Source organism: Fundulus heteroclitus, chromosome 7, assembly GCF_011125445.2.
Source record: "Fundulus heteroclitus isolate FHET01 chromosome 7, MU-UCD_Fhet_4.1, whole genome shotgun sequence".
NCBI lineage: Eukaryota > Metazoa > Chordata > Actinopteri > Cyprinodontiformes > Fundulidae > Fundulus > Fundulus heteroclitus.
This window is the reverse complement of record NC_046367.1, coordinates 40,741,903-40,757,134: the sequence shown is the minus strand read 5'-3', so window position 1 is coordinate 40,757,134 and position 15,232 is coordinate 40,741,903. Positions and strand designations below refer to the sequence as shown.

At 39.5% G+C, this 15,232-nt stretch overlaps 1 protein-coding gene across 1 annotated transcript in view; it reads left to right on the top strand.

Moving 5' to 3' along the window:
• The first annotated feature begins 995 nt into the window (after positions 1-995).
• Positions 996-15,232, top strand: part of tfpia (tissue factor pathway inhibitor a) — a 39,166-nt gene continuing 24,929 nt past the window's right edge. Inside the window, exon 1 of the mRNA XM_012880895.3 lies at positions 996-1,132. Coding sequence (XP_012736349.3) covers positions 1,030-1,132 — 103 coding nt within the window. The 5' untranslated portion in view covers positions 996-1,029. The remainder of the gene's footprint in view (positions 1,133-15,232) is intronic.

Here is a 15,232-nt window from a genome sequence, read left to right as displayed (position 1 = left end):
AAGAAATAAGAAACTACGGCCGAGGAGACAAGGAGGATGAAATAGTAAATCACACTGGATTATACACATAAAGTTAAATAAGTGTTTCCTGGGAATAATTTTCAGATTTTTGTTTATATGTCCAGTAGGTCTCTACAGGTGAGCTATTGTTGCTACAGGCTAATTGTCTAATTCAGAAGAGTCATTTCAATCAGTATGTAATCCCCGACTTTAAGATAAGATAAGAGATAAGATAAGATAAAATACGCTTTATTGATCTCACATTGGAGAAATTCACATCGGCTCAGTAATCAATAATCAGACGAAGGTGCCAAAGTAGGATAAGGTGCATCGGTTATATACAGTATGTCCTCGTTTATACAGTGGATCAAAAAAAAAGAAAAAAAAAAGTAGATAAGAAAAATGAGAATAAAAATACAAAACAGAAATAAGGCAGAGGATGTCTTATGTACATTCACAGTGACTTATATACATGTGTATTGACATATATTCAGGTGGTAATAGCAGCAGAAGTCACTTCTTTCAGGATTATTGCACAGTGCATTAAATAGGATTACACATTAGTTATTGAACGTTGGTTATTACAGTAATTATAGTTACAGTTAACGTCACCTTTGTACATGTTTGTTATTTAACTATTCATTCTAAGCACAGAGAAGGCAGACTTTAAATATGTTCAACGTGTACATTTTCTTTACATAATCAGAGTTTCATTAAAGCATTTCACGTTGGGTCAAGTGTCCCATTTTTGACCCAAGCAAATGTAGAAGTGAACTTTCTCAACTGGCTGACATCATAGTTCATCTGTTTAGTTTGAAATTATTGGGAGTTTTCATTTAATGTGACTTGCTTATCAAACGGAAGCCCGCACCCTTTGACGCACACACACACACACACACACACACACACACACACACACACACACACACACACACACACACACACACACACACACACACACACACACACACACACACATACTTGAGCTGTAAAAGTTGCAGGTTTCCTGCTAACTTTCCAGTCGCCTGGATGAACAGCGGCAGCAGCAACATGCCTGCGTCTCCCTCCTGGATCCTGTGCGCCGTCTGGCTCTCCTGCCTCCTCAGCTCAGCCTCCTGCAGACGAGACAGAGGTAAGAAACGCCAGAAAGAGAGAGAGAGAGAGTGTTAGTGAGCGGGTCATTACTTTTAGTTGGCATTTCTCCTGAGCTGCTTTGTTGGGGACGGAGAAAGTTTCCCTCAAAGTTGCGCGTAAAGCGCAGCGCGCAGAGCCACGAAGTCACTCCACTGAAGGGGCTTTGTTTGTTTCTGCTGCTTTGTTTGTTCTGAAGGTTCGGTAGTTTTCACTTTGGTATATGTTATGGAAATGAACTTGTTCTCATGTAGTAAGTTAGTCTCACATTATAAAGCAGCGCAGCTTTTGTTGCTTTCGAATCCATTTAACTCCCCGGTCCGGTCAAAGTCCAGACCAACACCCGAACCACCGAGCCGCCGCCTCCGGCTCTCTGGTTCCAGGGCAGACCCGGCGGAGACATTTCTGAGGCTCCTGGTCGGTTCTGATTCTGCTTCTGCCCCTTCGACCCGAGCTGGAGTTCAGAACAGAAAGCCAGAACTGTCCGGTTGTGGGTTCCGCAGCAGGGCAGGATTAACTGCAGCTGAGCCTCCAAAATATTCCCGGCTTGCTTCCCTTATCTCCCGCTGACATTCAGCGGTTAAATGCATCACTTCCCACAGACAGACGGAGCGTTTTCAGGCTAAGATTAGGCTGTTTTCCCGGAGGCCTGGGGGTCCTCTCCCTGCTGACAGAACGTCGTTCTATGAAAAATAAATGTTTACTTCTTATTGGTATTACTTGTACTCATATAATGTATGATGACTCTATATTCAGACGGGCTTAAAATACCAAATATGCAGAGATGCCGCCTATCCAGGGCCGTATATAACTCTTAAAGGGCCCTTTGCGGATTTTACTGTGGCCCCCTTTTAATCATCACTGGTTATTTGCATTCTGATTACATCCAGTTATTCTGAGAAAAATTAAATATTATTAACAAAGATCTTAATGTTTGATAGTTCAATGACTAAATCATTACAATAGTTATGAAGCCAATATTGTTTTTCCTCATTTCTGAAATGGGCTAAACGGATGATGTCCTTAATATGAACACGGTGTAAGTAATATTTTTCCGACATTTTTTTCAACTTCTGCTTTAATTCTGCAATTTCTTCACAGTCCCAGACCACATTGAAATCCTTTATATCTTCTTTGTAAGTAGGCAGGGTTTACTGTGATCCGTTAAAGTGGTCTTTATTAATAATTCATCAAACCATCTAACATTTTATTTTCCTCCGGATCCTGAATGTTTTTTCAGCAATTTTCAGACTGAAAATGGTGAAATTGTTTGTCAGGCCACTACTTGACTTAAACGTGATGTTTAGGCTCTCTGTTGCCAGACGCCTGTTGGAGAAACACAATTTGTTTTTATTTTTTGTCCAGACTTTATTACCTAACCATGGCGAAATTTTGGGTCTAAAAATGTGAAAGATTATCAAAAAGAAAAACATTGTGCTTAAAAATCATTTCCGACTGATAAACTACAGAAATAAAAGAAAATAAATCCCAATTTAGTTGATTATCTAATGGATGTCAAGTTTTAAGCCACTATTTGAATGGTTAGAGTTATTGGTGGTGGGGGCACCTTGGGCAGGTCACCAGTCCATCACAGGTTCATGATCAAATAAAATCTTTATAAATAAAATAGTCTGACATCTTTGACTCCAACCAATCCATGGGAGAAATTAAACATGTCTTCTTGAAAACTCTGTTTGATCCAAATTCAACAATTGAGATCTTGAATGTCAGCCTTCAGCTTGTGTGTCTTGTCATTTTCACATGTTTGTTTTAAATTATTAAAAATTATAATTAATAGAAATAGCTGACTAACCAGGTAATCTTTCACAGTTGTTATTACTGGAAAAATAAGAAAGAACGGCAACATTTTATCAAATCAAACCTATATATTAATAAAAATAAGCCGATAAAAGTTTGTTTCTATAAATAAAAAAAGTTTTAATATAAGGTCCTTGTGTTTTTTTTTTTTTTTTTTAGATGATCTGTAACAGAATGTAAATCCAGATCTGAATTCAGTTCAGAAGGATTTCCTCATACCCTCCATTAGGAATAAGGAACAAATGGGTTTGGTGCTAAAGTTGAACTAAGACGGGGTGTTTTTTTCTTTGTTACACCTTTTTCCCCCCTAGAAGATAATAATGGATGCTCCAGGATTTGTTTTTAATCTGTGATGTTCTAATGTGGGCTCTATAGAACAGGTAGATGGTAAATGGAGAGCTTAAAGGAGCTCTTGCCCTTAAATGTGAAGGTTGGTGGATTCATTTCTGGTCTCTGGGACTGTTGGAGTATTTGTGCACAGGAAAAGTGTTGGTGAAATAGTCGACAGAGAACAAAGGAGACGTTCAAGTGTTTCTGCGAATGGGAAATAAATTGCTCAGTGAGTTCACTTTCAAAGCTTCATCATTTTCAGTTTTTATGTCCTTGGAGAGGTGCGTTTATTTCCTCATTCCTCAGTTTTCGTTCAGTTTCCTGACAAAACCAGACAGATATCAGATACTTATCCTCCAAAGTGTAATAAAACTAAATTATAGTCAACCTTAAACAATACGCAGCTCTGAATCAGAAGCACAAAGCATTGCTGTGCCTCATTATTGAAACTGTCTTTTTTTTTTTTTTTTTTTGCTTTCATCGCTGCAGAGCTGAATGTTTCTTCCATGTTTGTGAGTTTTATTGTTCCTGCAAGCTAGAACGTATTGATGCTTAATATTGGAACCGACACAGACACCATCAGGTCCTCCAGGCCCATACAGACAAAAATATGACATGCTTAACACGTTTACAAATGTAAAAATCCCAATGGGGAAATAATAAAGATTTCTAACAGCAATAATGTTTTGAATACATCAGAAATACGAAGCCACAGGCAGAAACTAAGTTGTTTTTGACTAACAGATTAATATATGATGGAGGTTTGCTAACCGAGGCCTGTTAGCCTTTACTGTTTACATTTCATTTATCTGCTCTCTTGAGAGGCCCAGCAGCAAATGAATGCACGCGTTTGGAGCTAAGCATCAGCACCGCCGGAGCATGGTCCTTGTTGCTTCAGTGATTGTCTCATGGAGGCGTAAACACTGGGTCTCATTAATTTGTTGAGAAATTTAATTACTTGCTGTTTGAAGTGGTCCTTTAATTTCTGAGCCTCGGGGCCACAGACTAAGAAAAAAAAACTTTGAAGCATCTTAATTATAATGTGCGGTATGCAGCTGACTTTGGACCAGTACCTTACCAAGACTGCTCTGAAAATATTTCACCCCAGAGACTACGTGTCGCTGCCAAATCCACATGTTAACGATGAGTAATCTGAAGAATGGTCCCCGTTAGGAATATTCCAGCCTTTACAGAGCTGCTCTATTAGAAAATGCCTGGGCTCCTAACATGGGTACTGAGGGAATAGGCCCCAAAAGGTTTGTCTTCACTATAAAGGCAAGACCCACTTTTAGTTTGTGGGTTTTTGTCTGGCTGAGTAAATTATAACCAGCCTGAAATATGACCTAAATATTCAATAGTTTTTGTATCATAGGCGTCCATAAGTTCTGAAAATTTATCAGCTCAAATGGGTTAAAAGCAACCATTTTGGGCATACCATACTGTATTTATTTGAACATTACCAGTGTTGGCCTGTTTGGAAACTGTGAGCAATCACACATGGGGCCCTTTTTCCAAATCATTTATTATTAACCTATTCAATTCAATAAAATTTTATTTATATAGTGCCAAATCATGAAACTTGTCATCTCAAGGCACTTTACAAAGTCAAGTTCAATCATATTATACAGATTGGTCAAAAACCTAGAGTCCACATATGAATTGTGTCCCGCAAATATATTTTTCCAACACCGTGTTAACCTCAGGGGGTCACGTACACATGTTGGCTAGCAGATATATTAATCTTTGTGGAGGTAGCTTTTATTTCCAATGTGAGTTGGAAATAAAAGCACAGTTTGGACCAATGTGGAATCTGCAAGAAATTCCCCCATAGAACAGTTCATCAGGCTATTTATTCAGGATATAGACAAAATTCCCACAATGTGTGCTAAATGTCAGAGTACCATGTTACTGACAGCCAACATGACAACGGTCAGTCTTGTAAATGACTGGGACAATATAGAACCCATAGATAAACCCATTTGGTTCCCCTTTCTAAAACCACTTTAAAGCAAACGTTCACAGTATTAGGCGTCTGTTGCCACATATGCTCAGTCTCTTTATAATGTGCATGTTCGCACTATTCTTTATAACATATTATGCAGTATATTACACCGTAGTTGTTGCAACTGATCTACTTCAGTCAAAGCAGGCGTCAGTAATGTTGGACACACCAACTGAATAATGCAGGTTATTAGCAGCATACTAAGAGGTGAGTATATATTTAAACCAGGGTTTTTAGAGCTGGTCCTTCCTCCCCTGTTCTGCAGATTTTATGTAGGAATTAACAAAGTAAGACACGGACTGATAGTCTTGGCCATCAAACATCTGAGTCAGTGTGACCCCACATACAGATAGAAGGCTTGATGCATTGCAGCGTGGTTTATGGGGTCCTGTGGGAGGAAATACCTGTCCACTCCGGTTGGTCGCTGCTGGTGAGATGACAAATGTTCTCAGAAGCGTCTCGGCTTCCGGCCAGTCTGGAAGTCCTTTGGATGGATGCCGGTTTAAATTGGCACAAACAAATTTAACTTTCTATTATATTTAGAGAAAGTATTCTTTCTTTGATGATGTCTCTTCAAACCAAAAAATGGTTTTCTTCTATTTTCTGTCTGGAAAATGACCACCCAGCATTTAAACACTCAATGAAAACACAGCATCATCTCTGGATAATAAAAATAACATTTATTATTCTAAGTATGCAGATTTCCACCAATGATAAAGAAACTACTTAATATTACTTTGTCAGCTGGAGCCTGTTGAGGTCTAAATGCACCTAAAATCCGTCCATCTACCCTTCTATCCGTCCGTCCATCCTGCTGCATCTATCCAACTGTCCAGCCATCCATTCTTCCTACGTCCATCTATCTGTCTATCCGTCCATCTGTCATGGCCAGATGGAACCGACTGTCATGGCTTGCCGTCTTTCAGTCCTGAGATGTATTTGGTATTGGAGGACATTTATCAGTATGTTCCAGCTTGAAATCCTCCGAAATGAAAATGCTCGAGAAGTGGTCGCAATTGCTCTGGAATGCGTGCGGTTAATATGTGGTTTGCCCACCAGACATCAGTGACCACATCTCTGTTCTATTACTCCTAGATCTACAGTAAGTGCTCCATTCAACACCATGGGCCACTGTATTCTTCTGGATAAGCTTGAAAATCTTACTGGAGTTACTGGAAATGTACTCTCATGGCTCAGATCTTACCTATATGAAATATTTCAGTATGTTAGTTTTAAGAACGAGACCTCTGTGTCTTGTGTTGTGAGCATGGGGTCCCTCAAGGTTCTGTGCTTGGTCCTCTGCTATTTTCTGTCAATCTTCTTCTTCTTGGTCCCCATTTGTGTTCTTTTAACGTTACCTTTCATTTCTATGCCGATAATCTGCAGCTATACGTACCCTTTACTGTTGACAACTCTGCAAACTTGTCAAAATTAGAGGCCTGTATATCAGCCATTAGGGGCTGGTTGTCTAATAACTTCCTGCTTCTTAATGCAGATAAGACAGACTTAATGGTAATCGGACCTCAGAATTGACTACACTCATTTATATATCTTACCTTTTAAGATTGCCAACCACATGATAAAATGTAGGGATAAGATAAAGAACTTTGGAGTGTGGTTTGACCCTGTGCTAACTTTTGAGCTTCATTTGATGGAGGTGATGAAGACTGCCTTCTATCATCTCAGAAACATCACAAAAATCAGAGAAATTTTATCCTTTGAAAATGCTGGGATTCTTATCCATGCATTTGTGTCATCTATCCATCTTCATATTTAAAGCCATACTTCTGTTTATCTTTCATAAATTCATTGTATATATATATATATATTTACTTCAATAACTAAAAACTGCTCTAGAGTTGGATATATAATAATCTGTGCCACTGTAGTTGTAAGAACACACGTTTATAGTTTCTGACATTATGGATGTTTCATTATCATATCAGGAACAAAAGCAGAGTAAAGGGCATTTTATTGAAACATCTTTTTACCCATGCAGTGTGTTGGAATTTAACGTTGCTGCAGCTTCATTACTTCTGCATCTTGAAGCTTTCGGGGAGCTTTTATCTTTTATTTGTTGACACATAATTGGCTTTTTGCACCGGGGATAAATGGCACCAATATGAAATTCTAATTTGGGCAGATCTTCGCTCCAACTGAACACTAGCCTTCTAGATTTATTCCAGTTATAAAAATGTAGCTGTCATTTGTCTTTTAGTCTGAAAACCTTCTGCCAGCTGGGTCTCTGCAGAGGAAGAAGGCTTTGGTAAAAGTTTCCGAGTGAGGCGCTGCAGATAAACGTGAGCTTTAATAGAGAAGGAAAAGTCAGGAAGTTCTGAGTCTCGTAGATTACAGAAGCTGAGTGAGAACAACAGAGATAAGTTTCTTCTGATGGGAGCGAGCTGTGTTGCGTTAATCTTCTAAAATGCATTGATGTGTAAATGCTTTAAGTCCCCCTCATTTGGTTTATTGCAGCCAAACTTTGTTCTAACAGATTATTATCCAGGCTTTCTGAAAGTTTTTAGGTTATTTTTCGTCATTTTCAGAAGCATACCTTTTTATTTGTTTAAGACAATTTTTAAATGGCTCTGGTCGAGATGAGGTCACCACATAGGGAAGACTTTTACCACCGCCACCTCTTAATTATTGGTCATGTTAGAATATAACTCTATGAATCATTCAGACGTAGAAAGCTTCCCGTGTGCAACCCGGTAGAACCTTTTTGAGATTAAAAAGTCAAACTTGGTCACAAAAACAGTAAAATGTGCAAAAAAAAAAGCACAGACTAAACAATTATGTTCACTCAAAATAAAATTTTGTAGAAGAGAACTAATTTTGAAATAGATTTTTATGTATGTTTTTATTTATTTTTTACCAGCAGTCTGTGGGAAGGACATAATTTGTCCCCATTTCTGTAGCAGAATCTATGATTTTTTGATCCATCCAAATGAATCCCACAGAGCTGTTAGCTGAAAACTCTTTTCAGATGATGAGCAAGCACAGAGAAACGGCTATGAATCTATGTGAAAATAATCATCCTGACCCTTACACTACCTGTGTGTGTTTGATCTTATAGAACTCTGCTAATTTGCATCTTTTTAAGGCATACAATGACAAACCCACACTTTTCCTGCGTCATCAGGCACTTTCAGGGAAACAGTAAACCGGCAGTGATCTGAATAGAGGAGTTGCTTCCTCTTGAGTTTCATGCTTTAAATCTTCTTTGTTGCTGAGACCAATTAATGACTCAGGGTGAATTCTCAGTGCGCCTCATGTTTAATCATCTACCCCCACATTGTGACCCCTGAGGGCAGCAGTCAGGGTTTCTCTCTGACTCCCAGCCTCTTGTTACCAGCGGATGGAGTGTTTAGCTTTGTACTCATATACCTTGCTCGGACTCCAGCATCGATCCACTAACGGAGAGCGTCTGCAGCACTGTCAGCTGAGAATGACATCTGCTCTGATGGAGAATGAGCCACTTTAGCTGCCGTCTGTCTGACCTATTGATCTGATTGTGTAGCCACAAGCAATGAAAGCAGAGGAGACACAAACATTCATGTCTGCAGGGGTTCTTTCATTGTTTGACAAATGACAGCTTCATTGTAGGGTAGATGGAGTATTGACGCGCTTTGGAAAACTGAGCTCTCCACTAAACAACTAGCAATCGAAGAGAGTCACGTTTTCCTTGTGATGTTCTGAGCTGCTGAAGCTGTTTATGCTGATATTCTGAGTGGAAGTAAGGCTTCTCAGGGCAAAATGGACGGAAAGTTTTGTGGAACACGTATAATTGCAGCTCTTTGTTGCTGAAGCTGCAAGATGAGCATAAAACAGACCGTTACAGACCCGTCAAGCCCAATAACACTTAAATCACACCTATGTGTCCTAAACTCTGGCTTTTTCTGCTTTAAACCTCTGATGACCAGTAAAATTACACCTGAAGAATGGATCGTGGAGAATAAATCTGTTCTTTTCATTTCCTTCATGGTCTTTCTGTTACTGGTTTTGGTTTTCTTTTGTTTGTTTGTTTTGGTCTTTTCCTTGTTTATTACTTTCTAAAGACAACTGACTGTCTTGCCTGGTTCAGTTGTTATTTTTGCCTTATTTGTTCACTCCTTTATCTTGTTTTGTTCCCTGTGCAAACTAGCTTATTCCGTTCGGTCAATATTAGTGTTTTCCTCTTGTTTAGTAGTTGCTTTATGTTAACGCAGATCACTCTGTTTTAATTAGTCTCCCTCTCTCAGCTTACATGCTTCTGTTCTGCCTTAGCTGCTTCACGTTATCCTCTGATTAACTCGCCTGTATTCATTGTCATTCTCCACTCTTCCCTCAGCATTTAAGCTCACTGGTTTTCATTGCTCACTGCTGGATTCTCCTCCTGCTATCCGTATCACTGCATATTCCTCTGCCCATGCTCCATGTCCTGTTCTCACTGCAACGTCCTACCAGTTTTTATATTTCGTTAATAGCATAGTCACTATGCTTATCCCACGCTTCTGTCTGCACTTTGGTCCTTCACCTAAACCCATGCAACATGACAGATATATCTACATTTATTCTACGAGCATCAGTTATTTTCCTCAAAGATTTTTGAAGAACGTTGTTGGAAGCCTGGGTACTTCTTGCATCATAATTACGGCTTAATATCATGATTGGTGCTCTGACGCCTGTAGTCATGAAATTCTTACAGCGACTGGTGCTGAAGCATCTGAAACACATGCTGGACCCCCTGCAGTTGACTTAGCGAGCTAAAAGATCAGCAAAGGATGCTGTCAGCATGGGTCTACCCTTCATCCGGCTCCACCTTGACCATACAGGGGCATCGGCTAAGATCGTGTTTGCAGACTCCGGCTCGGCCTCCAACACATTCAACCCTGACATCCTCCAGTAGAAGCCCACCCAGCTCACACTGCTGCCCTTCACCTGTTAGTGGAAATCCAGCTTCCCTCCTGAAGATTCTGGCTGGGAAGATCTTCAGAACACTGGCGCCACCCAGGGATGTGTTCTCTCCCCCCTTCTCTTCTCTCTGTACACTAATTACTGGACATCTGTAGACCCATCTGTGAAACTCCTGTGTTGTTCGGCAGTTTCCTTAGAGCAACAACAGATCTTGACCCTTTAAAATATTCAGAAACCTTTTAATTTGAACCACTTAGGTATTTTTGTCTGCTTTCATTCAGCGTGTCTCCCTCTGCTGTCTAACATTTTTTCACATTTGCTCAATTCCGCAGAGATAAAAGCACACTATGACTCACACCCATTATGTTTCAGATGTCTTTTTCCAAACTCTAATTTGCCATACTCATATACGCAGTGTATATAATGTCATTTCCCCACATAAAACCCCACAGATACATAGATAGAAGCATATAGGTGTTGCTCCTAGAAGGTTCTGGCTCTCACAGTTTAAGAATATTTTTAATACCACCTCCAGTGTTTGCTCAGTGACTGTTTAAGATTGTTTGTACAAACTTGCTGCACTTCCAACTTGATAACCCAACCATAATAACAAAGTTTTATTCATTTAAACTTTCACAGTCTTCATTTTCATGCATATGTGCGGTGGATGAATGATGAAACCTCTGTAAACAGATTTGTGATTTACTTCTTCTTTTATAGATGTTTTTTTAAACTTGTTTGATTTAACTGTTTTTCTTCAGGCAGCTGCAGTATACATTGGAGTCATTATATTTTTCTGGGGTTCTTTGTGATGAAGAATCTGACTGGATCATCATCTTCATTATTGGGGATGATTTGGTTGTCATTGCTGCTGCTGTGATGAATAATTCATTGAGTGTTTGTAAGTAGGACTTCCTCACTTTGGCAGATGGTGCTGTTCTACTTTCTCTCCATGACGCTACGTGCAGCTTAAGGCAAACTTATGTCTGCATCATTGTTTTCCATATGCTCCTGCTGAGCGGAGTAGCAAACAACTTCTGTCAAATTAAAGGGGTCAGATGATTGGGTTGACACCTACGGATAAAAGGTTTGCTCAGGACCATCCACTTATCAAGGGCATCCCTCTGACTGGAAAAAGAGCACCTAAAAAAAAATCACTATATGCACAACATTTCCGAGTTGAAAAATTATGCAACATAACTAAAAAGGTTTTAAAAACAAAAATTGGCAGTCCATATTTGAATTTACTATGGGCATATGGTCAAAATTATACATACAGGCCCAACTGTTTACATACGTACACCCCCACTTTAATTTGGTTGAATGTCTTTAGCAGGTTGCACCTTGACAGTGTGGTTTGTATAGACCTCAACAAGCTTTTGGTGTTATTCTGACTGCTATTTAACCAAATCGTAGAAGTAGAATATGTAGGGTTTTATTTAAATAGGGTAGTTTCCTGCCAGGTTCCAGCTTCTAAGTCATTGATTGTCTATAACTGCTTGTCCTTGCAGGGATTGGGTAATCATTGACAGTACCAAAGAGCAATTCAGAGAGATCAGTTAGCCTAAAAGTCATGATTTTGAAATGTAGGAGGAATCTGTAGTGCCCAGCGAGAACCCACACATGCACGGGGAAAATATGCTTGTAGAAAATGTGAAGGTAGGGTGTCCATCTCCTGTAGTACTGCTAGGAGGCAGGAATCCCCCTTCATTTTTTCCATCCACGTTGAGTAATGGATCAGTTCCGCCAGCAGAGAAACAGCTACATACTATGATGCTACCACCACTATGCTTGGACCATAGCGCATTGACCCAGTAGGCTTCTTGTTGTTGTGTCCAAAGTTCAGTTTTTGTCTCGTTTCTCCAAAAGACATTTAGCTTGTCCTTGTGGACAGCTGCAGGTTTTAGTTCAGGTTGAAGGTTTTGGATCAGGAGCTTCTGTCTTGGTGGTGTTTAACCGGCTTTTCTGTAGACAGGGACACTGATGTCCCAGCAGGTTCATGGCAGATTTTGACTTTGGTGGTTCCTTTGGACTATCCTGACCAATTTTCTCTTAACTGAGGGGTGCAGATTGGGTCAGGGGCTTAAAACCTGGACACATTTAGGTCCCAAGCGCTCATCCAACCTGGGTTTGAATGGATAAAGCAGGCTACGTTTAAACTTCTGGTTTCTGGTCCTCAAAATGTTTATGGATTATACTTTAAAAGCAGAGCCAGGAAGCCAACCAGTTTATATCAACTCCGCCAATTCTACTTGAAGATTTATCTAATATCTGAATTGTTGATGGATACAAAAAGCATGTAGCCAAATATCAGTGGGAGTGTATGTATAATTTTAGCTGCAGATGATCCAAAATGTGTGTCCATTTTTGAAAACAACTATGCTGTATAATCCCTCAACCTTGGAAAAATACAGCTCAATTAAAAGACACCAGTTTTAATGTCATGTCAATAATGAATGGGCAGAAACTTCTGACCAGAACCGAACAGGTTTTGCTGGTATTTGTAACCAGGTTGCAAAATTCCCATTATGGCACCACTCAGGAAACGTGTTTCAGGTTGAACGCCTGAGCTGAGGCTTAAACAGCCTCCTAACTGGCACTAAACGGCTTTTTGACTCGCCGCATGTCAGAGCATGGATTTGGTTGAATCACTGAAGCAAGAGTTCTGGGTTTACACTTTTGTTCTTGTGATCCGTTTGGAGACATGTTGGGGCTCAACCCAGTTACAGAGGATGTCGCTGTAGAGACGGATGGTTTGTGCAGGTAAATTAGTGGAGAATGACGGCCGAGTAATACTGCAGAAGCACGTGGATGAAGGATATAAAGTGCTAAAAGTTTGACCACAGAAGAACATCTGTGGTTGTGGGCCTAAAAGGAGATGCTGAGATGAATATTAAATCTAGTTTGGTGTGGACAGAATGCTCACTGCTCAAGTGGAGCAACAATTAATTAGCTCATTTTATGTCTCCTCCCAACCACCTGCCGCACCGACACAGGCTCTGATTAAAAATGGATGCCTCTTTCATAATTTCCCTGCAGCCTTACAGCTCATCACGGAGCACGGTCACAATCTGCTAATAGTAACAGGAGATAACGCACAAAAGCTCCTTTCAGTTAAAGATAGTGTAATCTGGAAACCATCTCTCCTGACAGGTCTCAGCCTGCATGGAGATGACCAAACCAGCCCCCACTGTTCTCCTGAGGCGAACCCAAAATTGTTTCCCAACCTCGCAGAGCCACATTTCACAGCTTTTATTGTTTTCCTGAACGTGCATGACTCTCGCAGGGATTCCTTTTGATCTGCTGGAGAAAGAGCTCCAGCAGCTGCTGGAGGCTCATTCTGATCTCCAACCATGAGGATCCGTCAGGACTGCAAGAAAGGAGGTCACATGAGCGATCTGAAGGGTTATCCTGTTCCATTACTTGCATCCATTTTTTTAGGTTACTGAAATCACATACTTGCATTATAACTATACATTTTACTCTTCAGAGGTTTTTGCGCATTAAAGATTTATAGTATTGTGCAAAAGACTTAAATAAACTTCACTCTTCATGTTCTCCTTCCATGCAGTCTGACTCTGTTGTTTTTTCCACTTCTTTTCTTTAGTCCTTTCCCTTGTTCCTCATTTTTAAGCACACACAGCACTACGGTTGTCAAAATATTTGATATCATTTTTAACCCGTGGCAACATGTTTAAAGGCACAGTGATATTTATTTGGTTAAAAACAAAAAATATGATTCATTACAGTGTAACAAACTTAACCTTAACTTCTTAATTAGGGAAAGCCCAATAAGAAGGGGACAAATCAGCCATCATTTAGAGAAATATTTAATTTAAGTGTTACTTTCCTATTTAGCAAAACAGCACACATGATAACACTAACATTATATATCTGACTATCCTTTATGGAAATATGTACCTTTGAATCCGTCATACGATTATTTTATTTTATACCATGGTCTGGGTGAATACTCTTTTCTGATGGACTGCAGACTTTCCGTTAGAACGTGTTATAGAACACTCATAAAATAGTTCCAGTAAAATAGCCTGATTGTTCTAAATTATTGCGCTGGCTCAAACGTTAGCTGGTAACGCATAACGAGAGATATTAAATAGTTATCTCAGCTGCTTCTTGTGAAAATTTCAAGGTTGAAAAAATGTGCAAGTTAAAATAATTAAAGTTATAATAATTGATTTATTATTTATTTATTTCATAAGTGACCAGCAACAGGGTTCAAATCTCTACGTCATCCATTAATTTCTGATGATGGACACCTCGTTGAGCATTATCCGGTACTTATTAGATTTGCTCATCTCTAGTGTGCCGCTATGTGCTTCCATTAGCCTGTTAAGTTGCTGCTGATACATATAAATGTTAAATATTGAGGAGCAAAGAAATGATAATTCTAAACTGAAATCAATTTTGTATCAAAGCAAACACTGATCTGGCCCGCCACAATGACCTGTGTTATTATCAGCCACATTAGCCTCTAAGAGCTTTACAATTAAACAGAAGTAAAGGAAGGAGATACACTGGTTTGTGTCGTTGTTTCACTATTTATTGGCAGACCGAGCCGTCATCTGATGAACATTTTTAATATTTAACATTTTATATTTAAAGCTAGCGTTAGCTTATGTCATCCCAGAGGTTTACTTCATCACTGTTGCAGATACAGGTGCTTTACTAACCTTCTAAAGGTGCTCTCAAAAATTTGTGTTGTAGCATTAGCTTGAAGCATTAGCGTGTAATGTTAGCATTTCGAATTAGCTTGTAGCAAAAGCTTAGCATGTGGCATCGTTCAACATTTCATTTTTTTGTCCTTCTGCTGCATAGGTAAAGGTCTGCCTAGACAGACCCCCTCTGTATGTTTTTTTTTTTTTCTGGCTTAACTTGACATGTTCGCAGAGTTTAAACTTCCAGCAGCAGATCATTGTTGAGTGTGTCTGTAACTGAAGAACTGCAGTTGAAAGTCCGACAATTTGGGCAAATGTGAACAGTCACTTTATATCAATCTAGACGTGTGCACAGATATTGAAAGTAACATTTATACAT